Genomic DNA, 26,883 nt, shown 5'->3' on the forward strand with positions numbered 1-26,883 from the left:
TAGATATCTCATGTGGGTGGGTCTCCTGCTCTGTTTTGGAGGCTCTGCGTTTTTGGAAGGGGCTGGTTAAATCTACCCCACCCACCCCCTCCCCTCTGCTGAGCGAAGGAGCAAGTCTGTCCTGGTGCCCTTATGTTCGTTGAAAGGGACCCTTAGCAAAGGAAGAGCCCTTCCTGAAGGAGGGCGGCCCGTTTTGGGGTCCTTGCTAGTGCTGCTGTGAAACCGCCCCCCCCCCCCCGCTCCCAGGGATCTTGTGGATCTCTTTTGCAGGGCTTGTCTTGGGAGAGCTTTTAAAAGAGAGATGTAGAAAGGTGTAGAGGCCTAACCTTTGGGATTTGGATCTGTGATTACCCCCATTATAAGGGAGGATTGTCCCCTGCACACACACATACATACTACTTCCTCCTTGTTCTTGCTGCTGTTTTATTGACCTTACGCCAGGGAAATGTCGGAACTGAGGCAGCGAGGAGGTGGGGGAGATCACGATGCTGAAAACATCATTGACAAGGTAAGTCTGAATGGGACGGCCTTGTACCTGCCCCCAGGTATGGGGACACAAAATGTGAGGTTTGTCTGTTTCTGGGGAGGGAGTTTACAAGCATTTTCCCAAGCAGATTCACAGCCTTTTCTGTTTGGCTTGTGATGTGCTCCTTCCTTGTAAGCACTTCTTGCCTCTCATTCCTGAAAGAGGATTAAGGTTCGGAAGAGAGATTGATTCACGCTTCTTCACCGTCTCCTCTTTCACTCAGTTATAATTTCACCTCTCAAGATATGCTTGAGCAATGAATTTGGGGCAGGTGTTTGTTTTCTTTCCCTAGTTGCTAGGAAGTCGTCGTCGCTCAGGTTTAGGCTTGAGAGTTCCTATCCTGAAATGAATATGTGGAAAAATGAAAGTCACCTCTGTTTTCATTTTCCTTTTTAACAAGATGAGAATATAAAACATGAATGGGTAAAGCTGAAAAAAAAGTGGCAGTTCTGCCTCTCTCCAGTTCTGCGGTAAGAGGCCATTCCCTCTGTACCTGCAGTCTACACCCTTTGTAGAAGGTTGTTTCTTTCAACCACTCCTTCCTTGTTCAATGTATTCACTAGCTGTGAATGTAAACAGCCAGTTCATTAATACATTGACCCTGCGTGTCAGAAGGAAGTAAAACATGAACTACTTGAATTTGCTCCAGTTAACTTTTATCAATATCTCTATGGCAGCTAATACAGTTTTCTACCTGACAAACATTTGGGCATGGGCAATGACATGACTTGGAATATAATCTTTTAAGAGAAAAGATGGTTAAGAAAAAAGGAGGAAATCTTTTCATTGTTTTTTGTGCCTGCAGTCTTAAGGCTGAGGGGATAGGATGGTGTGTTATTTTGGCTTGTTCCTTACATAATTGAGTAGATGTGATTTCAAAAAGAGAGCTTTAGACTTTCCAAAGCATATGTTAAATATTAAATCTAAATGCCTAAATATTAAATCTATAACACACAATAGATGCGATGCATCTTAATGAAATTACAGCTAGATATTTTTTTTAGATGGACATGGACCTATTCAAAATAAAATTGCAATGTTAAGATTTAAAATATGTTCAAGCTATGTATGCCCACTTCCAAAATTTGCAGCATTCTTCTAGTGTCAGGGACCTAGAAATGGAAACGTATAAATCCATTAGTCTTTGTCATTCTAATTACTTCCAGCAATAAGAAGAAATGGGAGATGGAAAATCTACTTTTATTCCTTCTAATATGAGCTAGAATCCAAAGAATTGTTTGAGACACGAGTTTTTACCAATAAATGAATTGACCTTTTTTTTTAGTTGTTTTAATCTGCTGAATGCATTTTAGGAAGTAGAGCAGTTGTTTGTTGTCAGACTTTTGAACTCCATGCAGTCTTTCTTCATTCAAATGTCTGTGATGGAAACAGTGCATTGCAAACGGTTCTGAGGCAGATTCTAGGGCCCACGCTCAGGGCTAATTCTTAAAGCAACAGATGAAGTAAACCTGTATCCTGTGATGTGGGGCAGAAAATGTTGCATTCATAAATACTATATTTATTTGTTATATTTCTATACTGCCCAGTAGCTGAAGCTCTCTTAGGCAAACTTGGCAGTTTCAAAGTGGCAATTAATATTTTCAGTTGATCTATTTAATTCATTTAAGTACCCAATAAAAACTGGCTGGTCAATCAGGGAAAGCTTATTGAAATAAAAAAATCTTTGGCAGGCACCAGCAACAAAATTATGTTAGTGTCTGCCTGACATCCAGAGGCAGGGAGTTCCACAGAGAGGGAGCTGCCACACAGAAAAAATATGTTTTATATTTTGTAGTACGCATCAATACATTCCAGTTTATTGTAACGTTAGCTTGCAACTGCAAATCTACATCTCCTTCAGAGTCTAGTAACAGGAGAGTTCCAACTTATCCCACTTGCATAAAAGTCCAACCTGCTCTACTTGAATAGATTATTAGTTTCTGCCAGACTGGCTTCATGCTTGTTTTTATCTAGGAAACTTTAAAACAACATGATCCTGCAGCAAACAAGATAAAGTTAACGTGGTCCTAGCAAATAACCGTTGGTACTGTTTGGACATGCCTGCAGCTGTACCAGTTGGTCAGCAGGAGAGGTTTGCCATGCTGCTAGGCCTGCCCCAATTGCTGCAGGTGTAGGTAGCACTGCTACCTTTGCTAGGAAATGATACATAATGGAATTTAAAGAGATTAATGTGACCTATGCAATGGTATTCTTGTCTTCATGGACCATAGTTAAAAAAAAAAGCGCAGTCAAGTGATACACTAGCCATATTTGGCTAATATATCAACCCTAGTTTGTATGATCACCAATCAATTTCCTGCTGCCAAACTGAGCACTAGCAGTAAGTGTGCTTAGAAAGTTACAGTATTCCACTAGTGTCCACCAGTGTGGGGATGGTAAAGGGAACATTTAACTGCTATATGTTATCATCCAGTGGGGTGCTTTACATTATTTTGAATAAATAGATTGGTTTTAAACCTGTTAACCCTAACTGGCATTGTGCAGCTCTTCAAATTTCCAGATGTACAGGTGCTAAGAATTAGAGCTGGAGTTTCGCATGCACTCTGTCCCTGAACATTGGTTCCTGTTAGCTTTTTTTAAAGTTGTAAAACTTTCCTAACATACTCAGAGACTGGTTTATTGCCTATAGAACCTTTACTCCCCGGCATCAATATTCTTGATCTAGAGATGGAAGTTTCTGTATGGGCATAAATGAAGGGGAGCAACCATGTGGTTTTGTTATCTAGTAAGCAGTTCTTAAAACTTGAATGCCAAAAAGTCTTGCATGTTTTCCATGGATACCTTTTTCAGAGCTAGCATATTACTAGGTTACTTTCTGCTGGTTCTGAATCTGTGAAGCAATGTACAGCAAGTGTGGCCCAACCTCTTTGAGAGATCCCACAAAGGTTTTTGTAGCCTTGGGAGGAGTGTTATCTATGGCTTTCTAAAACTTGGTGCTGTGCTTGTCTTTGGCTTAAAATATGCAATGTAAGACCTAAGTCTTCCAATAGCAGCTTATAAAGAAGCTGTGGGGCATAAAGTAAGGCAGCCCATCATAAACAAGAGTTTACTTTTACTTGTTTTAAAATATTTCTATCCTGCCTTTCCATCTGAAAATAGAACCTAAAATAGCATGCATGACCTACTAGCTTACCTATGATATTTGAAACATGGATAGTTATAGAATTGCAAGACTGAGAGGTCATAGACCTTTCAGAACTAGTATATCACTATGTTGCAACTTTGAGCTCCTGCTGATTCTGGGGCTAAAAAGAAGTGAGGAAAAAGATGTAGTGGAGAGTAGCAGAGGTGGAACAAATGCTGACATGGGACAAAGGCAGGGCTCTGCATTCTAAAATGCTTCTAACATACTAAGTCATCAATATTGCAGAGTGCCACAGCATTGGGCACAAGTGAGCAAAATGTGTCATAATATCACTGTGTTTTTTTACAGAGTAAGAAATACATCTGGATGATGTATGCAAATCATGCTATGTAGGAAGGCATAAACAAATATTAAAAGATGAATATAGCATCTCTAGTGTTAAAGTATAGAATCATAGAATAGTAGAGTTGGAAGGGGCCTATAAGGCCATCGCGTCCAACCCCCCTCCCGCTCGATTCAGGAATCCACCCTAAAGTACTTCACATATCATTACCAGTATTCTATATAAATGTCTAAAGTAGGCTATTATTAGCTTCAGTTGGAGGCTTGAGGTTATAAAGAATAATTGTTTGTCCGAGTCCACCTTGTTGAAGTGAGGCTTGTGGTTCATACTTTACCCGTTTTACTTTGAGCTCTCAAAAAACAAAGACCCTCAAATTGTGGTTGTGGGTTCCCTTTATAAATGTCTAATTTGAAGATTAATTAGATCATAAACATAATATAATCTTATTCAGCTTTCATAAGATACTTTCTATGATGTTTCTATGTAAACATTTGCCATTAAAATTAGTAACCTTTTATGATTCTTATATATTTAGAAACATATTATTGTCCATGATGTATGTTAAATATTACTTGAAAATGAAAGCCACAACTTTCTACTCTTATTTCAGTTTTTGGTTTGAATATCCCTTGCATGTGTTGCAATAGTAGTTTAAACGCTATTGAAGGAGCACTTCGTGTCGTTCACGTTGCAATCCTATACATACTTTCCTGAAAAATAAACTTGGTGAAGCTTTCTTTGGGTAAACATGGATAGGTAGGGCATGAGTGGTACTTGGGAATTATTAAGAAGTTACTTAGAAATGTGGTACCTTTGACTTGCGGCACCTTTGAAAGGATAACAATTTATTGTAGTATAACCTTTTGTAGACTATATTCCACTTCATCAGATGTGTGAACATTTTATGAAGTCAGTTCACAAAAGCTTTATACTACAATAAATTTGATAGTCTTTAAGGAGCCACAAAACTTTGTTCCAACAAACTAACACATCTACCCCTCTGGAATAAGAAATTACTTTAAACTAGGGCAATTGCATTCAGAATGCAAGCTTTCAATCTCTGGCTGTGTAATGCACAAAGACGTTAGAGGGATATTGGTATCAGGAAAAGAAAAGAAAAAGAACCAGATAACTGAGATAAGGGCAGTGTTGACCTCAAAATACTCAGTCTAAAAGTGAAGCAAAAACACAAACTAAAAGTTCTCAATTATTTTCATGATGTAACTCATATAATCCACTAGCCACTCTGTGATTATCCCCACTTGGTTGTGAAGACCCATCATTTCCTTTTTAAATGCAGTGCTAAAGAATTTGTTTTGTTGACAATGCAATAATTACCCATCTATTTGTTTTTAACTTGTCTTTTGACTTCTCACCTGAAAATGCTGAGAACTGCTTGTTAGTTTAGTGTAGGCAGGCAAGTGTTCTGTGAACTATAGAGATAGTCTGCTGACTTTAAATAATGTGATAGCAGACATAACATACTATATTTCAGATAAAACCTCTTCAGGAAAAGTTACTAAATTTTTACATCAGTAAATATATTATGTATAAAGTTTCTGTGTTTGCCTTAGCAACCTATTGGATTATATATACAGAACGGAGTTCAATGTGCTGAGGACTATCTAAGCCAGAATGTTTCTTTTGACTAGCTGTATGTTTGTGAAGGCCAATAGTAGCAAATACATGTGAGTGACTGACCGATCAATAGCTATAGGGAATAGAAAGCTGCAGTTTTCTGGAGTGTAAGAAGTCTACTATTTTTTCAAATACTGCTAAGGCATATGTTTGGGTTCAGAATGCGTTGTGCATTTCTTTTAAGGCCTAGTCTTCTTTAGTTCTGACCCTCCTGCTACAAAGCACTATAGTTTAAAATTACCAGAGTCTTAGAGAAACTCCATATCTTCTCTTATATTGGAGACTATGAAAACTACCCTAACTCTTTGCTGTTTATGTCTGGGGCAGCTAGAATGTGGAGCTGGAATGCAATAGAAGCCTGTATTTACAATATTTGCCTAAAATGACCCTTTCTTCTTATGGGAATATCCTTGTAAGCATTCTGTGAAAAGAGGCAGGATTTCCCCCAATATCTGGAAGATGACAGAAAGGACTTTTAAAAAAATGTCTGGAGTGCTGTCCGTTGGTGGAACAACTTCAGGAACTTCTGAATCATTTTCCCTATGCTTTTAATTTCCCCCTTGAAACTTTAAAGGACACAAATGGATTTGGAACATCCTGGCTGGGGCATGCTGGGAGCCGTAGGACATTTTTTTCTCCTAAACATGCATAGGTTTGCATTCTCAGACAGTCTTCCCCAGCTCTTCAGTTGGGTTGGACTACAGCTCTCATAATGTGCAGCCAGCATGGTCAATGGCTGGGCATGGTAGGAGTTGTAGTCAAAGACATTTGGAGGACACCAGGTTAGAGAAGGGTGATTTAACATATGATGGTAGCAGCACCCATATTGGAATACAAAAGGGCATCAGAATACAAGTGCTGCTGAGCTAGCTGAAAACTGCTTGTTTCCCAGTCATTAAAAGTGTGCAACATGATCTTTTCTGTTCTTCTTTACCTTGGATAGTTCTTTGCACAGTGGCTACGTGCTGCTGAGGAGGGGAAGGAAGCAAAATTTGAGTTTCATGTCTTGAATAAACACAATAATAATAATAGTAATAATAATACAAAAATCCAGTGCTCTTTTAGGCTCTTTCTGGAGAAGAATTTTGCCTTTTCAGCAGCCTTGTGCCACAAGAGCTAAAACAACATATTATGTGAGCAGCTCTGACATAATCACTTCTACAAGCTCCTTGCTTCCTTTTTTGTTGCACCAGCTAATAACAAATGGATCATTTCTGTAGAGTAGGTTTGGGCACCTTGTGGCCCTCCATATGTTTTGGCCTACAACTCCCATCATCCTTCACCATTGGTTGTGTTCGCTATGGTTGATGGAAGTTGTAGGGCAAAACATCAAGAGGGTGACAAGTTGTCTGGCCCTTCCATAGGGGGAGGGTTGCTTTGATAGCTCTTAATTTATATATCTGCACTCAGAAAATTAATCTCAAAAGAATCAGCAACTTAAAGTGAGAGTTCTGTAGAAAAGCACTGGCTCACACAAACACAACTCCTGAGAGCTGGCTTCTGCACTAGAAGCCACAAGGAGCTTTGCACACCCCTCTTTCTCTGAGTCTCTTTCTCTCCCCATATATATGGTTGAATCTGCTGGGGAACTCTTGGTTGTTGCGGCTGAAACACAGTGGGATTGATGGATACCTGGCACACAAACATAGCTTCACAATTTTCAAAAGAAACAAACACATTGCTTTTGAAAAGTCATGTAATTCATCTTATTTTGTAGCTTTTTGTACTTAGTTGAAACAGTGGTCATAAATCTTTCTTTTATTGGGAACTGTGGGTGCTGACTGGTTTTAGAGGAGATGGTGTGTATTCCAGCAGTAACTTGGTAATTTCCTTTAGGAAAGTTTTTCTATAGTAATATTGGTTACAGAGCTTATGAGTGTAGTTATGCCAGAGCTGCAGCCTAAATTTCAGTCTCAAGGGTTTACTGCAGGTGTTGCAGGGAAAGCATTCTAAATTTGGGAACTAGAGCAGAGGTATGAAGTGATGAAAAATCTGTCAAGAAAGAGATTTTTCAAAGTTATACAAGCAGGTGCAGTGGGGCTGCTCACAGCCATTTGACTCCTACCAGCTTCTAAAGCACTTTCAAAGTTGTTTGGTATATACAAATCATACACTGGGACTTGAAACTCTGATTCAGACAACATGATAGTTAATAGTGGGATAATAATCAGCTCAGCAGTTGTTTATCTAGGGGGTATGCCCCACACAACATGATAATAATCAACTGTGGTGTGGATTAGTATCAATGTTGAGTTGACTATTAGTTCATGCTGAGTTGACTCACTCATCCCCTACCCTTTCTCCCCCATCAGTCCTCCCACTAGTATCCCATTAGCCATTGCTGCTGAAAATCTATCCTGCCAGCTAGACTAGAGTGGCAGCCACCGCTTAGACCGCTCCTGCCTTGCAATTCTGTAGCTGAAGAAATAACCAGTGGTGTCCTCTACACAACATGATAACCAATGGTTGTTCAAATAGACAACTCTGCACAGCGTTGGTTACTTGCATTGGTTATTTCTGCCAAATAACCATTGGTTAAAAAATTCCCTCCATACAACATGATAACCTATGGTGGGTTAAATAACCCACCGTCAACTATTGATCACCATTGGTTTTTTGGTTGTCTGAACCCAGTCCATGAGTCTCTTAAATACTGTGCTAAGTTCTTTGAGCAGAGTAGCTTCTAGAATCAGTCCACAAGTGAGTAAAGTGGTTTATAACCTAGACATAATTTTCAATAGCTTGGAAAAATGAAACTTGTAAATACAATTTGTCCATTTAGCCTTAAAAAAATAATTCATCTTATATTTAATAAACTGTTTACTGTGTTCCTGCTGCACCCCACATCTCACATTGGGTAAATGTCTGTCTTGCAATAATGGCTGCTGTTTTATTTCCCTGTGTTGGATTGCTTGTGATTAGATTCCTAAGTGTTATATTTGCATCTTGTGCTTTTTGTCTAAGGATGTGGAAGGAGATGAAAGATTTGGAGAACTGGACCTCAGAAATGATTCAGAAGTTCCTGAAGTTGTTCCACCAAAGGACAGCACTCCAGAAATTTTTAAAAAGGCCCTTTCTGGCTTATCTTCCAGGTATTGGAAAAAATAAAAATAATTCATCTGGACAGGTGTTATTGTAAAGTTAATCTTTGCAAAATTAGACTATATGCAAGCTAAAGCTTTGTTTTTATTTTTCAGTTTGAGTTGCCCTTTAGCTGAAGCTCTCTGTTGATAGGTGCTACATTCAGGCAACCATTTGAATGCAAATGGATATTTTTAAAAGTTGTCAAACATCAACCATTTCCACTTTTTGATCCTTGAACAAACTTCAGTGTTGTGATGGTATTAAAAAACACTTCTATACTAGCCTTCATTTCAGAATTTCTAGGACAGTTTTGTATATGCCACTATACCTTTATGAAGCAATTCACATGTGTATCTTAAAAAATCCATTCTACTAAACAAAAAAATCTAGGGCTTGAATCCTGTGCACACTTTGAAATAAGCATCATTGAGCCTAAGGGACTTATTTTTGAGTAAATGTGAATAGGATTAGATTGTTTTTGTGGTATTCTCATCTAAAAACTGGATTTATTCTTAAATTAATGAAAAATAGTTCTGTTTGACCACCAATTTTCCTGTACTCTGTCAGTAAATTCCATTGTTGGCCATTAAGTTAATGCTGGTTAATGGCTAATTCGGAAATCATAATTGTAACTTGACTTTTTATATCTATTTCCCTTTGTAGATGGAAGAATTGGTGGATTCGTGGAATTTTAACTTTAGCTATGATTTCATTTTTCTTCCTGATCATATACATGGGATCATTCATGCTCATGTTGCTTGTAAGTCTACTAAACTATAAGATTTATTTTCTCAGTTGATCTAGCTATGAAAATAACCAATTTATCAATTAGTTTAGTTTTGTATCTTGAACCTGTCTTTCTCTTTTTGTTCATGCTGAAACTCAGGCTACGTGATCAATATATGTTAAGACTGGATGTCTCCTTTGCTTTTATGATCCAGCACTGTGTGGGGTTCTAGATAGAAGTATAAAATCCTCAGCCAGGTGAAACCTGAAAACATCAAAGCTCTGATGCATCCGCTAAACAGATGTTCTTGTAGAATGTGATGTGCATTCAGAGCTGCCTCTGATGGTGCAATGAATAGGGAAGCCTTACGCACTGACATTTTGAAGTTCCTCTGGTTCTGCTAGATTGAACACATCTGTGAATATTGCAATATTATATCAAAATGCTATGATTTAGATAAGTTTAGCTTTCAGTGATCCAAACTCTAGGCTTGGTAACATCTGAATATGATGCATTTTTCTACTGTGTTAAACATTAGAGGATTCTGCTTATATATCTTTTGCTTTTATTCTAGGTATTGAGCATACAAGTAAAATGTTTCCATGAAATAATCACTATAGGTTACAGAGTCTATCGTTCTTATGACTTGCCATGGTTTAGAACACTAAGCTGGTAAGTAACAAATGGAAATTTTAGTTTTAGCCCTGTTTCCAGACTTTTCCTATTGCATTTCAGTGGAAGCAGAGACCTGGGAGTTAATGAATCTGCTTTGAACCATTGGCTTCTGTGGTGCTTGAGTTCAAAACACATATCTTCTATAAAATTGAATATTGCTGAGACACCTAAACAACTAGCAATTCAATTGAATTGATCAAATGCTGCAGTGATGGGAGCTGTTAAAAGAAATTGAGCAATTTAAAACAATTATATTCTTTATCGCCTTCCCCCACCCCCAAAAACAATCTTGTTGAATCTGCTTTAGATCAGACTCTACAGATTTGCAGCATGTTCTGGCAGTACAGAATGTTGTGGTTTCCCTGGACTGAAATGAGTGACAGCTCTGATTTTGACTTTTTCATCTTCAGAGATATAAAAATGTGAAAATAAAAACAAACAAACGTGTGCCTCCCTTCTCACAAAATAACGTAGCTGCTGTGTATGTTGCAGGTATTTTTTGCTGTGTGTGAACTACTTCTTTTATGGAGAGACCGTAGCAGATTACTTTGCCACATTTGTTCAGAGACGAGAGCAACTTCAATTCCTAATTCGATATCATCGATTTATATCTTTTACACTTTATCTGGCAGGTAACATCTCAGTGCGCATTGTATTTTGTTTACTACTGTGTAATGTGGCTTGCCCTTCAGATTCTTGGGCTCTTGTCCTCTGGGTTTGTTTGAGACGTGATCTCTTTAAAATATTTGATGGAAAATTAGCACAAACATTTCTAATACTTTGAGCATAAGTGGTAGGCAGTTAAAGAGAGAGCAGAAATTTCAGAATTAATGTGTGTAACTTTGAAAACTCATTGGTTTGACAGCTCATAGGTTGTTGCAGTGAACATTTTGGCAGTTCTTCTGCCACCTCAGGGCCTTGTCATTATTTTTTTATGCTTGCCTGCGATGTGGGTTGGCTCTGATGTTGGAACATGGTGCAGAAAGGACTGTGAGAATCATCACCCTGTGTGTGAGTGTGAGTTTAAAAATTCCGCTTCCTAGACTTGCTATTCAGGATTACTTAACCGATTAATTTTGCTGTAACTGTTCATAGCATAAGAGTAAGCGTTCTTGCTTTGTAAATATAATATGTAATGGTGGATCATGGAGATTCCAGTTTTTTGGGTTGTTTTTTAAGTAGTAGATCAGGCAATATCGAGGTTGGAGTATCCCTGGTGTAGATCAAAGTAGGTTTTACAACACTTCCAGAAAAGTGGGTGTATGTGTTTGTGTGGGAATGTGAATGAGAAGGGGAACGTTAGAAATCAGGTCGTTGCTGTCAGTTTCCTTGCAGTATGTCACACTGCCTGCTGAAACTGGGTAATTCTATCCTAGTGCAATGCCTGAATTGGACCTATATGCGTAATGGAAAAAATGCTTAACTTCTAAGGAAAAATGTACAATACTCAGTTATACTGGGTGGGGCTATGGCTGTAATTGTTGAAGACCAATGCAAGGAAGAGACCTAATAATGAAACCATCTTTTATTGCCAGTTTAGTTCTGTTTGTTCAGGGTAATTAGAATACTGCTGCAAAACATACACCTGTCTTCTGTTTCTTGCACAGGTTTCTGTATGTTTGTATTGAGTTTGGTGAAGAGGCAGTATCGTCTGCAGTTTTACATGGTGTGTATCAATCCCTTAGCAGCCAGATTTATTCTCTACATGAGTATTAATCACTTCCTCTTTGTCACTCTTGAATTGGAATGTTGAAAATATGTTTTCAAACCTTGTGAACACACATCAAAGCTGTTCACCCCATACTGTTGATACAAATCTGAACTTGGCAATGTGCAATTGTAGTAATCTACTTTGTTGAAGATTATCGCTATAAAGCTATCTGCCGATCTAGATGGACTACACGCTGGAGATAGTGAAATTCTTATGGAAAACCACAAAAGGTGCACCAGTACTGTAATGTGCACAAAGAAAAGCAGTCCAAAAATTACTCTTTATGGAAGATCACTAGAAATGATTCTAGACAGTATCAGCAGAGGGCAGTATTGAGCAGTATGGGGGTCAACTTCCACCCTCCTGCCTGTGGGCTGGATTTGTTTTTTTCTGAACAAAAGAAGTGCTGTATGAAGCACTATGGAGCACCAAAAAAGTAAAATCTACCTTGATTTGACCTTTTTGACACACCTAAGTGCTCTGAATGGCATTTTTGGGCTAATTTTTAAAAACCATTTCCCCCCCGGTGATGGGGGTTGCACTGGGGGTGGGGGTGCATGCATCTCATGGGCTGCATGTTGGTCACCCCTGATGTATATTATTATCCATGCCAATATGATCATGGAAATTGAGACAGTGTGTATCTGTTTATCACGAGATGACTCTTCATAGTTGTTAACATGATTATATGCAAATTTGGGAATAACCACATGGGAAAAAGTGGCCAGGGGACGCATGTGTGAAGAAGCCTTAAACATTTAATGCTTGGTAGTCTACTAAATAATAGATGTATTAGAAATGGTTATTGAATTGTACAACCATCACTAGAGATTGATGAAGGATTCTTCTTTCTTCTTTAGTGCTTTTGCTGTTTAGATCCTAAGTCCTAGTCGATAATTTGTAGGAACTAACTTCTGTGTCGATAAGTTTTCATAATTATATAGCAATATTTTCACCACAAACGTTCCACTAACATCTTACGTTCTAATTCTAAATTGTGTGCCATATGCATACACAGAATATCTTACAGCTTACCACCTTCTTTCTATTTCATTCACATTTAGATGCATTTTAAAAAGTCTTCTAATTATCAGTAGGAAAAATTTGTAGACATTTTTTTTACTAGAAATATCTTTTCATAATTGTCTTGTCTTCAGAAATTAACACGGTTTGATTGTGATATTGTTTGTGCACACCTCTCATGTCTTAGAATGTCTCTGTAGCTCCTTCAGCTCAACTACCATTTTTATTTAGGTGTATTGATCTGTGCCGTTGTCACTAACTGTTGTGTTATTGCACTGTTAACAGTTCGCATGGACTCATGTCACTTTGCTGATCACTGTAACTCAATCCCATCTTGTCATCCAAAATCTGTTTGAAGGCATGATCTGGTAAGGGGACAGTAATTCTTGCAAATCTATGCATATATCTCACTCATCTAAGTAATATGTTTCTAGGTCTGATAATTGTTCTTCAGTTCTCTTTTTCACATGTTCTGTTTATAGATATTCGATGAGGCTTTGTCTAGGCTTTAAAATATTTGGAATGAACAAGAAAATAAGTTATTAAAAATTCAAAATTCAAGTCTTTACCTTCTGATCAACATGCAACATGAAATTGGCCTTAAAGTATTAATTCAACAGTTTTATATATCGATATATTTTTCAACCAGTATTAAGAGATGCTGAACCAGCTCAGAGAAAATAAAGTACCATCTCAGCCCAAAGTATGTTTTCCTGAATGTCCTATTAATATCACAGGAATTTGCCTCCAAACTGCTAGGATTAGGATACAAGACCAGGATTGCTAGAAGAGGCATGGATGGGTGTTATACATGTTTTAGAATCACCCCATTACCCTCAAAGCAGTTTTGTATTGGCTGACCCAATACATTTCATTAACATATGGTTAAATCCTGACTAATTTACATTGTTGGTTAGGAGAGTGGGTTTGCTCCATGCTTTGGAAAAGCTTTCTGCTTCTTTATATGCTGGCCCTGTTCAGAAGACACCTTAAACCATGGTTTTAACCATGGGGAATAAGGCAAAAAGCCTTCTTCACTGTGGTTAAAGCCGTGGTTTAAGGTGTCTTCTGAACAGGGCCATTGTTGTTGCCATGATCCAAAGAACTGTGGCATTAGTTCTGTGAGCTAAAAGGGGACATTAGAACTTGTTTTTATTTAACAGGATCCCACTTCACCAAGCCCAGCCTCATGGCAAACTGCTTTTGGAACTAAGGGAAGTTTCAAGGGCAATTTGTGATACGGCATAATATCCTGGCAGGTTATGATCCATCTTTGTTTTTGTTCCTTGGGTGATACTTGAGAGATTCACTGCATTAGCACAAGAATGGATTCCTTCCCTCTGTTTTCTGTCTTATGCTTTAAAATGGAAATCAGGTTTCCTTTGTCAAGAAAAGATCCATGTTTTGTTTTGGCTTGGCAGGAAGAAAGGGGTGTGAGAATGAGTAGTCGAATCTTACTTATTTGCATTTTAGATATATAAAGGCCTTCTAGATAAAGAATGATGAGGATGAGGATAATGATCAGTAATGTGTGGTGGAAAACGTTCTATGGAAATTTTTCAAATGTTTCCTGTAAAAAACAGTTTCATAAGTTCATTAGTAACAATGAATTGGATGCCTATTGCAAATACAACATTAGACAACCTTAGTAGATAATGTTGTTCAGGTGATTATCCTTAGCAAGAATGTGAGAGAGTACATCTATATCATTGAAATGCATATGTCTCATTGTGAAATGGAAGAATAAGTAATGACAGCGAAACTGAAGGTGCTCTAACAAAAAGAGTGGAAGAGAGTTAAACTCTGTTGAAAGAGATGAATGGTTGTCAGCATACCATGCACAGATCTGAGGACTGCTAAAATTAATTGGTGCCCTCCATATGTGTTGCACTACAACTCCTAGCATCCTCAGCTATCCATGCTGACTGGAGGATGCTGAGCATTGCAGTCAAACATATCTTGGGTGTACCAGGTTTGGGAAAACTTAATTAGTGTGTCAACAGTTTTCAGTACCTGTTTTTTTTCCCCTTGCATTTAAACAATTTAAGGGAAGTACATGTTATTGCCTTTAATTTTTTACAAGCATTATAGTTTAAAAAAATCTATACAGAGACTTGGTTCACACAATCAAACAGCCCATAGTATCTTATTTAAGCCACAGTGGGCTGTGGTGTGTGTGGGTGGCCATTTTGAACCCTCGCATAACCCACTATTTCCAGGTTTGGGTGAGATGACAAGATACAGCTGGGAGTTGAATATTCAAATACTGCCCAGCATGCATCACAATTCACTGTGGTGGGTTGTTTCGATTGTGCAAACCAGCCCAAAGTGTGGTTTATTCCCCCCCCCCTTCAGATCAAATACTTGTGGTACCTTGGGAGAAAAAAATTAAATATACAGGTGCTCTTTTCTCATCTCTTTTTTCAGACATCTCTTTTCTGAAATTTCATAAATTTCAGAATGTTTGGCATATGCTTATATAGTACAGAATTTGTTTGCATAACAGATCCATCTCAAAATGAGAATTCTGTAAATATTTGGTTTAAAAGGTTCTACCCAGCTTCCTTTAAAAATAAAATAGTGATATTTAAAATGTATTGGAAAATTCATACGGCCGCAATAAAAAGCCATCCTCCCCCCCCCCCCACCCATAGTGTCTATTAATTAAGTTTAAATTAACTTTTTTTCCTTCTTACTACTCAGGTTTCTTGTTCCAATCTCAAGTGTTATTTGCAATGATATTGCTGCTTATATCTTTGGATTCTTCTTTGGTAGAACTCCATTAATTAAGGTACAAAACATGAGTAATAATCAAAGAGTATCTAAAGTGATGCACTCATGCTTGGCTTCCATTTACTTTGCAAAGTACAGTTTTTCTTGTGTTCTAGTTGAGCATCTCTGCCTCACACCTTAGGTAGGCTATCCATAATTTTGACCAATTGGAGCCAACATTTTTGCTCTATGGCTTGCTAGCTGTACCCTTTGACATTTCATATTCTTATATACAGACATAAATTGCTTCCTTTATTACAGTTTTAGTTATTTTAGTCATTGACTGTTTCAGAGCTTGTCAGAGCATATCTTAGTAATAGTTCAGGACTGCGGCTGATGTAGGAGGACTAGCTTTTTCTGATGATCAGAGTCCATTGGTTGTGGGAAACAAATCTTCCTGATATTGCCAGCACTCAAACCACAGGCAGTGATTGCTGGGAAAACCTGATCCTGCTCAACACTAGCATTCGCAGTTTTCTTGTCAGATGTGTAATCTTGCTTAGTAACTTGCAGGTACCTGTTTTATCATGCTTATAATGCCACTGCTGAAATCAGTCACATTTTATCTACCCATCTCATTTGTAAAAGGATTTTTTAAAAAAAATATGTATGGGTGTTATTCTGTAAAGGATTAGCATCCTTATGTAGCTTCACTATGTACCATGTACAGCATACTTTGCTGTAAAAGTAGTACTGCACTCGAAAGATTCAACTAAATACTAGGTGTAAACAGCAACAGAGCTGTTTAGTATTTCTGCTGTGTTTTTCCTGCTACTTGGACAAAAATTTAAAAACTGTATCAATGTTTCCAGAGGGGTAGCCATGTTAGTTTGTTGCAGCAAAAACAGCAGAGATTCTTATGACACCTTAAAGTCAAAATTGTAACTTGTTCATTTCTCTCATTAATTAGCTGTCTCCAAAAAAAACCTGGGAAGGCTTCATTGGCGGCTTCTTTACCACAGTTGTGTTCGGATTTATTGTAAGTGGACGTGCGCCTTCTCATACTAATGTTGTATTATTTGGCATTGGATTTGAAACTGGCATGAAAGGCTTGTAAATGTTGCCAGATTGTTGTCACTTTCCAGCCTTAGGCTCTGGGCTTGGGACACCACTTGGTTACCAGCGGTTGTAATTACAGTCACAAGTCAGCCTGCTACCCACAACGACAACCAGCTTTGTTGTGGTAGAAGTGACCACCTGCCCTAACCACAATAAAAATAATTCTAAAACTAAAATCACAAAGAGCAGAATCCCATGGCAATAAAAACCAACAGAAAAAACACAACAATACACAGCCACCTACAAAACATTGCTTTTATTTATTTAAAGTATTTGTAGGCTGTTGCACAGGGCAGCATACAGAATAAAAGTATGTTAATATGCTTGAAAAGCATCAAACCATAATGCACTGTTATAAAGCAGCAGATTAAGTTAGGCTTAATGTGGGCTTAAAGCATGCCACAAAAACTTCCGTAAGATACATTAAACATCTCAGCAGCACAAAGGCCATGTTAAGAAAAGTCATCCTGGAACACATACATTAGTTCAGTTGGAAGGGAACTCTGTAACTGAGGTCATCACTTGTACTCCCCAAACGAATGGCCGCCATATGACGCAGAGCCTCTAAAGCTCATCTTAACAGGATCAAACAAACATAATGATATCATGACTCATAATATCAGATTTATAGGTGGATAAGACTGCCCACACAGTGCCAGATCCACAATGCAATGTGCTGTCGATGGTATCAGAAGGTTTAGATGAGGCTCCTTGTCCACCCTTGAAAAGTGATGGCATCAAAGAGTGATACTGGAGGACAGTTGGTCTTCAGAGTCATCTCTCCAGTCCATCAAGCAGTCTTGCTAGTGCCAGAGAGGTTGGCCCTGATTAGGCCTCATCTAGAGTATTGTGTCCAGTTCTGGGCTCCACAATTCAAGAAGATTGCAGACAAGCTGGAGCGTGTTCAGAGGAGGGCAACCAGGATGATCAGAGGTCTGGAAACAAAGCCCTATGAAGAGAGACTGAAAGAACTGGGCATATTTAGCCTGGAGAAGAGAAGATTGAGGGGAGACACGGTACCACTCTTCAAATACTTAAAAGGTTGTCACACAGAGGAGGGCCAGGATCTCTTCTCGATCATCCCAGAGTGCAGGACACGGAATAACGGGCTCAAGTTACAGGAAGCCAGATTCCGGCTGGACATCGGGAAAACTTTCTGACTGTTAGAGCAGTATGACAATGGAACCTAGGGAGGTTGTGGGCTCTCCCACACTAGAGGCATTCAAGAGACAGCTGAACAAACATCTGTCAGGTATGCTTTATTGTGGATTCCTGCATTGAGCAGGGGGTTGAACTCGATGGCATTATAGGTCCCTTCCAACTCTACTATTCTATGATTCTATGACTGCTATGTAGCGCAACATGTCATTGATCCTCCTTCAAACAAAAGGCAGCCTGAAGTGGGTGATTTCTCTTGGTTGCATTTTTTGGATGTGAAGCCCAAAAGGATAATGCTCTCTGAGTTTGCATTCTGTCTTAGCAGGAGGTAGGGCATATCCTTTTTCTCCACTAGGTTGGAATATGATAAATGCTTGCTACTGAAAAGATATCAAGGTTGGCACCAGGCAAGCTTCTTTGGGGAGGGCATTCTCATAATGGGTGTCACAACGAAGAAAACCTTATATCCGGTCACTACCCATCTGACTTCAGATGTTGGGAGGACTTGGAAGAGGGCCTCAGAAGAACATAAGCTATACACGTTACCTGGAGTATTGTGGGAGTATTCATGGGAACAGTAACTACATCGTTCTAGGTAACCCATAAACAAAGCCTTGGATACACTATGAGAGAAGTGAATTGTTCTTGTATTGTATTACAAAATCTGAGAAGCACTCAGCTTGTCATATGTTATGGATGCCTTTTGTACTTTTCAGGCTGCCTACCTTTTGGCTCAGTATCAGTATTTTGTATGTCCTGTGGAATACAACAGTGAAACTAACAGATTTGACACAGAGTGTGAGCCATCAGAACTATTCCAGTTGCAGAAATACTCCATACCGACATTACTACAAGTCGTGTTGGGAAGGGTAAGAAAAACAAAAGAAAAGTTTAATATTACGAGATTAGAATGTTGAGTGTAATCCTTTTTTTTTAGGAGCCAGAATATTTCTTGAGTCAAATTCTCTTTTCCAGCATTCAGAGCAAATATAGATAGCAACAGTGTTTCACCTCTTTTCCCACAGCATAAGAGTATATTACGATATACAGAATTACTGCTTAGCATCTCTTGTTATGACACTCCTCTTTTCATTCTTAGAAGGTTTGTGCCTGATTTGATACACTCAGATCACTGAATGGACAAAAGTAGAAGCAGAATAGGTAGAAATACATACAGGAGGCTTCTGGATAATAGGCCAAGAGCATCCATTCTTTACACTAGAGGAACATGTTGACAAAGCAGCTGTCCAATTGATAGACCTCTTCACAAGTCCAGGGAACTATTACCTTTCCGCACTGCCTTCACTGGGATACACCTTAGTCAATAGCTGTTCACAAAGAATGGATTCCACTACTTGCTTCACCCTCCAAGAATTCAGTCTTAATCATCTGCCCTGTGAGATCATAGGCGGTGAGGCTGGCTTGCATCTTTGCCCGCCGCCCAACCTCCAGTGACTCAAGATCTGTATGAGTAGCTGAGGCACCGCCCCCCAAAAGAAAGCTTCAACCTATGATGTAGCCATGCACACTACAGTCCAGCCAACACAATTGGGTGGGAAGGAAGAAGAAATGGAGGGAGACCCAACCCAAATTCTGTCTCATGACTTTTCCATACTCAGTGGGAAGCGGGTGCTGTGCTGATCCTCAGCTTCTTAGTTATTCTGCTGCTCAAGCTACAGTGAGGGGAGAGACTGATAATCTCTACTAGGCTGTCCTTTTAAATTTCCAACCTGCAGCATGGGGCGGCGACCCCTGTTCTATTCTTTTCCCAGCTGCTCCAGAGGAGAGGAAGCAGTTCTGTGTGTGCACCTAAAGTGACTCTGCTTTGCGCTGCTTGCAGGTGTTTGGGAGTAGGCGAGCAAGGCCAGTCACCTGCCACGTTTCTCCCAGTCACTGATTCTCTGCCAGAAGGAGGAGAAAAAAGTGGCATTTTGGTGTTGTGTAGTTTACTGATTCCCCCACTCTACTCTGCAGAAGAAGGCAGTGGCTGGAAGCTTCACAGTGTGTTTCATGCCCTTGCCAGTTCCTTCCTAGGAAAGGGGGAGAGAAGGGGAGAAAAAAGAGAAGAAAATGAGAGATTACTGATATTGATGCCAGCCAATAACTGATACTTTCTTTCTCGAGTATTGAGGAAGAAACAAAGCTAGACTGGTCACTCATGTAAGGAACCCATCCTTGCTTGAAACGTTTAACCCCTTAATGTGTTAATTTTTTGAGACTGTGCTTGTGTCATGGGAGGTTGAGGAGAGGAAGGGTCTGTCCTCTATTAATTAACGCTAAGTGAAATTAATTATTGTAATGATTTCTTGCAGGAAACAGTGACTATGTACCCATTCCAGATGCACAGCATCGCTTTGTCAACATTTGCATCCTTAATTGGACCGTTTGGAGGCTTTTTTGCTAGTGGATTTAAAAGGGCTTTCAAAATCAAGGTATGTAGGAGTCTGGAGGTTACAAGACTCAGTGACTCAGTTCAGACACCATGTTTCTTAATGGTGGTTTTAGAACTCCACGGTGGAGTTGTTACACCACCACTGAGAAACGTGTCGTCTGGTGGGAAAACTCCGTGCAACGGTGGAGTTTTTTGGGGAAACACTCCACACAGAATATCCACTCTGTGCAGAGGAGAGTTCCTGCACAACCATTGTGTTGTGTGGCAGGTTCCGTGAAGTTTTCTGTTGCGTTGAATTGACTTTTCCCGCTGGCTGCAGACTTCTCTGGCAAGAGCGGTGAAAGGATCAAATGCTGCTGTAGGAGAGATGCCACAACTCGCTGGGGATTGGTTTTTTTTTTTTTGCAGCAGCAGCAGCTGGGATATCATTGAGAGGACCAGGGGAGGAGAGAGGGCGGAAGAACTGTCAATTAAACGTCAAGATGGATTTTACTCAACTCCACAGTAGCCCACAGTCACACAACAATGGAGTTAGTTGTGTGGGGAGAACCTCCTAAAAACTCAACCATTGAGTGAAGTTTTCACACTGTGTTGACTGATGTGTTGTCTGAACTGAGCCAGTGTTATGTATGCATGTTGTTTTTAGATTAAGACCTGCTGACCCAGTTATCGGTGGCACCTTTTTTTAATTGAAAAGGAATTGAATAAATGTTTCAGCTGTAACTTAAATGCAACTGATCAAATAGATAAAAAGCAGGTTATAAACCAATAACTTTTCGGTTCTAATAAATAAATAATGTACTGGCTTCCTTTTTTCCTAAAGGATTTTGCTGACACTATTCCTGGACATGGTGGAATAATGGATCGTTTTGATTGTCAGTACTTGATGGCTACTTTTGTTCATGTCTATATCACCAGTTTCATAAGGTATGTTCCCTTAGGCAAGTATTTAAGAATTCATTGCAGAGAATTGATATGAATTCATTACATTCAACTTCATTTCAGATGTTGGAAAGAGAGACTCACCTGCTTCCAGTTAGTACATCTGAAACAACTCTATCAAGTAGAGGTGGCAAAGGATGAACTAATTGTCAGTTTAAAAAGTAATTCGTCACTGGGGTTCTTAAGGAACTCAAATGTTACAGTCCTGATCTTTTGGCTAAAATAGCAACTCATTACTAAAACCAGCTTTCTCCTTGGAGGTTTGGAAAATAACTAATCTTAGTAGTATTTGAATAAAGGATTAAGGAGGGATACATGAAATCCGACCTAATTTCTGGTGTGAGATAACTAGTGGAAAGTATTTGGAATGCTGGATTGTCATGTTTATAGAATCACAAGCGAAGGTTGTCTTCCCAACCTTTTAGAATCTCCTGAGTATGTGAACGAACTTGTAAATCGTCTGACCCAACAGAGGCTGTATATTCAGATGTTCAGAACGCTTCTAAGAAACAAGCTAAGAGGACACATTTTCATGGAGTAAATGTAGTCATTCATTCATGAATGTAGATCCCTGAGTGTGACTATATGTACATGTTAAGTGTGTATGTCAGAGTGTGAATGTGTGCGTGCATCCCCCTGCCAGACACCCAATGATATGGTCCTTGGGGTTGAAAAGGTTGTGCAGACCTGCTGCATATAGAAAAGTGGTGTGCAAATAAAGTGATTGATTAACAATGTGAACAATTCCCTTAACTTCATAGGAACTTTTAATATTTACATATCCGAAGGGAGGAGATAAACATTACTAAAGCTCAGAGCTTGAGTATCTTCCCTTGCCCTGCCTTGCGCAGTACGAAAAACCCAGGAAAGGCCCATGACACAATTCCTGACTGTCTGAATTCATTATTCCAGTGTTGCTGGATACACACAAGCAAATGTGTATATGATAAGGACCCATGAATGCAGAAAATACAGAACCCCAGAGCTCTAGTTGCAGAAGAGGCATCATTTCCTATTTTCTCCAAATTCAGAATGTATTTTCGTGACAGAGAGGTCATGCAAGAATTCAGCTGATGTTGCTGTAGTTGATTGTTGTTATTTTTCTTTAGTAGCAAGTACCTCGGTCGATGTCAATAATGGGAAAAGGTATCTCTGTAGTAGCCCTTCTTACGTATGTTGAATTTTTGCTGCCTCATTAAGGTTTTCGTTTATGTCTCATTTAAAGTGCTTTAGTTGGTAACCTGTTCCCAGAAGGAGCAATTTTGGAAAAACAGTTTTCATTTGGATAAACAAGCACTTGATCAGATAGGAGATAAGTACAGCGAACTGGTATTTCAGATTGAAACGTTGTCTCTTTAATGTTGCCAGAGGACCCAATCCCAGCAAACTACTGAAACAGCTGTTGGTGCTCCAGCCAGAGCAGCAATTAAATGTTTATAAAACTCTGAAGTCGCATCTGATTGAAAAGGGGATCCTTCAGCCATCACTGAGGGGATAGGAGGACCAAACTGTGGACTACAAAGAGAAGCACAGCTGCTGGAAATGCAGTTTTGCTTGTACAGCGCAAGGTGCATCGGACCGAAGCCAGACTGTGTGTCTGAAGATATGAATGTCTGTTTACTGAGTTTACTGTGAATACCCGGGAGGCCATGCGAGATTTAAGTTCCTTTTAAACTATTGCATGTTTTTGCTGTCTAGTTTCTTGGGTTGATGGAATGAGGCTTCTCCCTTGGTTCCTAGCTTCATCGTTTTTTTTTACAAGTAACTATACATTTTTAAACAATGATGTGCACACTCCCTCTAGAGTAAACAATTAAAGGAATACTTGTGAGTGTGCAATTTATAAAAAAAACCCTCATTTTTGTGCAATGAGATGACTCCAGATCAATTAATGACACTTTATAGTACTGTGTTGGTATCTGTTTTAGCTGACAGTATGACTAAGTAATAACCAAATGGCAATAGAGGTTGTTTTATCCTGTTATAATACTTCAAAATAAATAAATAAATAAATAGGAAAGAAGTGTGTAATGGGAAAACTCCTAGGGTAAATGTGTGTCTTCGCTGGATACCTCAGGTAGAAATGAATTGGTACTTGTAAAAGGGAAATGCCTTTTGGTGGTGGGGGGCGAGCAGAGGGGGTTCTTCCTGGTAGCATCATAAAGACCTTTTTAAAGCACAGACCTCTACTTGAGTTGCAGGCCTCCTTTTTACCAGGAAGTTCCATTCAGGGCTGTTAAGCACCAAGAACTGGTGGCTTTTTGAAATGTGCTCATCTGTGCCTCAATGTTCGGATGTGTTAAATGGAAACTCTTTCCTTTATGGTAAGTGCAATATGAGTGTTAGCTCAGCATTATCTAGATCAGGGGTGGGGAACTTTTGGCCCTCCAGATGTTGGACTACAGCCCCATCCTCTCTGACCATTAGCCATGCTGGCTGGGGCAGGTGGGAGTTGAGAGTCCAACAGGATCTGGAGGCTCACAGGTTCCCCACCCCTAATTTAGTTCTTTCTCATGAGGATGGGTGGCCTGGTCTAGTGTGACCTGCTGGCTAGTTGGAGTTCTAGGTTGGGAGATGAATCTAGCTCTTCCACCACGAGGGCATTTGGCCAACAATATAAAGTCATGAGAGCACTACTCCAGCCCTGTGGGAAGAGCAGTGCTTCTCAGTGTGCCCCACGTGATCCAAATGTCTCGAGATCCCTTACTGAGATCTGCATGAAATGTGACGTTTCTAACATTCATGGTATGTGTTGTTTTCTCATTGCTTCTATGTAATTTCTTTTATCATGTCATAATCCAAAACCTCTATTTTTTTAAAGCAAATGCAAATAATAAACTTAAAAGCACATGAATGCCAAAAATGTGGTATGGTGGTGACTGACTAAATAGGATTTAAGGCATTAGGAGTGCAATTCTGATGCTTCTTCCTCTGCAAGCTTCACTGAAATCAAGGGGGGAATTGTGCAAAAGCACAACTGTGCTCTTGCACAGTTTCCATTCATTTCATGTGTAAGGCAATCCTTCCAGAGGATAGTAGCCTATGACGTTAGTGTGAATGAGCTGCTTTTTTGTTTTTCAGTGAGGGTTGATGACTACGTATTTCTGAATGTTTTAAGGCAACAGTTCTAGACCTGCTTGGTGCTGCTTGACTAAACCATGTAAATAACACAAATATATATTAACCTCTGTAAGAACAGAACTTGGTAACTTCATTTAGTACTTGAAATCACTGGGTTTGGTTTCAGGCATATATTGAACCACTGTTGTAGGGTAACACTGTACAAGGTTGAAACCCGCTTACTTCAGACTATTTTTTTTTACTTTATTTTAACAAAAGCATTGTGACTGCTCTAGAGTAAGTGGGTAGTACATCACCAATATCTAAAGCTGAAGGGCTTTCAAAATGTCCTTGACAGTGCGAGCAGCAGCTGTTTGTCCTGCCCGTTCTGCTCCTATCACCAAAGTTGGAAATAACTTAAGAAATGTTGGGGGCTGCTCCTTCCCAAGCTGAAAATGTTGGCCCGCCTGGAAACTGGAACATCACTGCATGGGAAGGCACCACATTATGCTCTGGCTTGATCTGGAGCTTTTGCCATTACTGGAGAGGCATAGGGAGGCCCCGCTCGCTGTTGCAGCTTGAGAGCGGCTGCTAACGTCAGAAGAGGGTCCTGAGGCTGGATTCAGATTGTTCTTTTAACCACACAATGATTTCTGCTTATGCCATACAGTGTCATCCATATGGAACTCTGTTCTTGGAAGATGTCCATGGGAAGCGCAGAAATCAGGCTGCTTGTAAAGTTTTAGCGCTTGCTGGATTTCTTCAGCTTGACACACTTGCATGAGGACTATAGTCACATTCACCACTCCCCCATTTGTTCAATTAATGTGTGTAGGAGGCGGAATGACAACTTCTGGCCCTGGCCCTAACATTCTACACTTTAGAGTGATGTCTGCAGGTACCTGTTTCAGATGTTGGTGTGAATGCCTGGATGACTAAATGCCCAAGGTAGGCGCTGGGGCCAAGATGTCCAGTCCTCCGCACCCCCTCATGTTCACTGAATACATGGTGCAGGTGTGTGAATTTGTATTTTAAAATACAATCATTTACCATCACCAGTCTCCCATCCACGATTTCTCTTTCAGGATTCTAAAGTGTTGTCAGCTTTTAAAGAAAACAGAATTGTCCCATAGGCCTAGCTGTTAAACTTGAAAAGCAGATTAAAGCACAGCCTAAAAAAGAAGAAATAGCCAAGCTAATTGATTGCATTGGGTTCAGGTTTTAAAACACCAATAGGAATATTTGCACTGACGTATAGTCACTTGTAGGCCTTTGAAATGTAAGACTTCAACAGTTTTTGTTAGAAAATATTCTGCCTAATTATTCCATCAAGGCGAATCATATAAAAATGTTAAGCTGTTTTAATGTAAAAGTGTAACCCTTTGGGTTCTTTTGGTGTATTTTTTTTTAGCATTTGTATTGAAATAAGACTGTATTTAAGCCATTGAATGCAGGAGAGGAGCTGAACCTGCTAGCTATGTTTGCACTGTTAAGAAAGATGTTTTTAAAATGCTGCTAAAAAAAAGTGAAATGTCTCCTGGTAACTTCGGATGTGCTCTTACTGCTTTACAATCTGTTTCTTTGTGTTCAGGATACCATTGGAAAGGGGTCTCAGAGTGATTTTCAGTAACACTGTTAGAATATTACAACAAATGGCTGAAAACACACACTTCCAAGTGTATAACACCCCCCTCTCCATCCCAGCCATAGACATGGTTGTGGTAAATACATATATGAAGCAATGCCAATAGTAAAACCATTCACAAAGCATAAGTAAAAGTGAAGGTTTAGGTGGGACTGCACCTTCAATAGCAAATTCTGAATGTGCTGGATTTTTTTTAAAAAAAAAATAAGCTAGAGTGATTTTACTGCTTTAGCTTGTTTTTCACTACATGCCAGAAATATATATATATAATCTATTCCCCCTTCATTCAGTTTAAGCAAATATCTTCCTTTAATTTGTCCTTCTCTTGGGTAAGACTTCTGCCTTGTTTAGCAAAACTGTAGAAAATAGTGTGTATATACTGTAAATGTTTGAGCATTCAAATATGTTTTAGCTGACTGTTTTGTAGAGCTGGACTGGGGATAATAAAGCTCTGATCAAAATCTTAATCTCACTTTTTCATGGACACCTTTTCTTGTTGCAGGCTGTAATTCACAGATAAGTTTTGCTGTAAACCCTCAAATCCTGTTGCTGTTTAATCTGTGTACCAGTTTGTTTCACACTTGCTCCCCAACAAGTTTACAGTTGTGTATAGATTTCTCCCAGCCTGTTTTGTCTTCACCCTTTGAGCTAGGTTAGTCAGAGAGGTGACTTGTCCAAGGTCACCCAGTAAATTTCCTGGCTGAGTTGGCTTTTGAACCTGGGTTTCCCCCAGTCCTACACTTGGTATATCTCCCCATCAAAATCAAACTCCTAATTGAAAGGCAGATACGTTTCAAAATAGCTCGCTATACTGTATCATCTTGTTCTTGAAAGGTGTACCTAGAGGTCAGGAAAGAAATGAGTATTTACCATCAGATGATAAACAGCTCAATTCCCTTCACGCAGGGATAAAAAGCGCCTTCTCTGCTGCCTTACTATTTCATCTCATGCTGGAGGGCCAAGATTTCTTCAGATGGTAAATAAAGGTAGCTGGAAGGAAGTTAATGATAATGCTATTAAAA

The 26,883-nt window shown here is 39.3% G+C and overlaps 1 protein-coding gene across 2 annotated transcripts; it reads left to right on the plus strand.

Moving 5' to 3' along the window:
- Nucleotides 1-124: 124 nt before the first annotated feature.
- CDS1 (CDP-diacylglycerol synthase 1) lies at nt 125-26,328 on the plus strand. Of its 2 annotated transcripts, XM_063136203.1 has the most exons (13): nt 126-508; nt 8,578-8,705; nt 9,361-9,457; nt 9,999-10,096; nt 10,592-10,731; nt 11,707-11,765; nt 13,119-13,201; nt 15,537-15,624; nt 16,516-16,584; nt 18,539-18,691; nt 20,135-20,254; nt 21,038-21,141; nt 22,525-26,328. In XM_063136203.1, the coding sequence occupies exons 1-13, from the start codon at nt 446-448 to the stop codon at nt 22,652-22,654; spliced, it is 1,332 nt and encodes a 443-aa protein (XP_062992273.1). In that variant the 5' UTR covers nt 126-445; the 3' UTR covers nt 22,655-26,328. The 2 variants fall into 2 exon arrangements, with proteins under 2 accessions (XP_062992274.1, XP_062992273.1); XM_063136204.1 differs by lacking the exons at nt 8,578-8,705; nt 9,361-9,457 and having other exon boundaries at nt 125-508.
- Nucleotides 26,329-26,883: the final 555 nt, after the last annotated feature.

This window comes from Elgaria multicarinata, chromosome 10 (genome assembly GCF_023053635.1).
Source record: "Elgaria multicarinata webbii isolate HBS135686 ecotype San Diego chromosome 10, rElgMul1.1.pri, whole genome shotgun sequence".
NCBI lineage: Eukaryota > Metazoa > Chordata > Lepidosauria > Squamata > Anguidae > Elgaria > Elgaria multicarinata.

Excerpts from the sequence above, each read along its gene's own strand:
- CDS1 (XM_063136203.1), top strand. The coding sequence starts at position 446 with ATGTCGGAACTGAGGCAGCGAGGAGGTGGGGGAGATCACGATGCTGAA. Across the intron at positions 9,458-9,998 it reads CATTCATGCTCATGTTGCTT|GTATTGAGCATACAAGTAAA; the intron begins GTAAGTCTACTA and ends CTTTTATTCTAG. Across the intron at positions 10,732-11,706 it reads TTTTACACTTTATCTGGCAG|GTTTCTGTATGTTTGTATTG; the intron begins GTAACATCTCAG and ends TTTCTTGCACAG.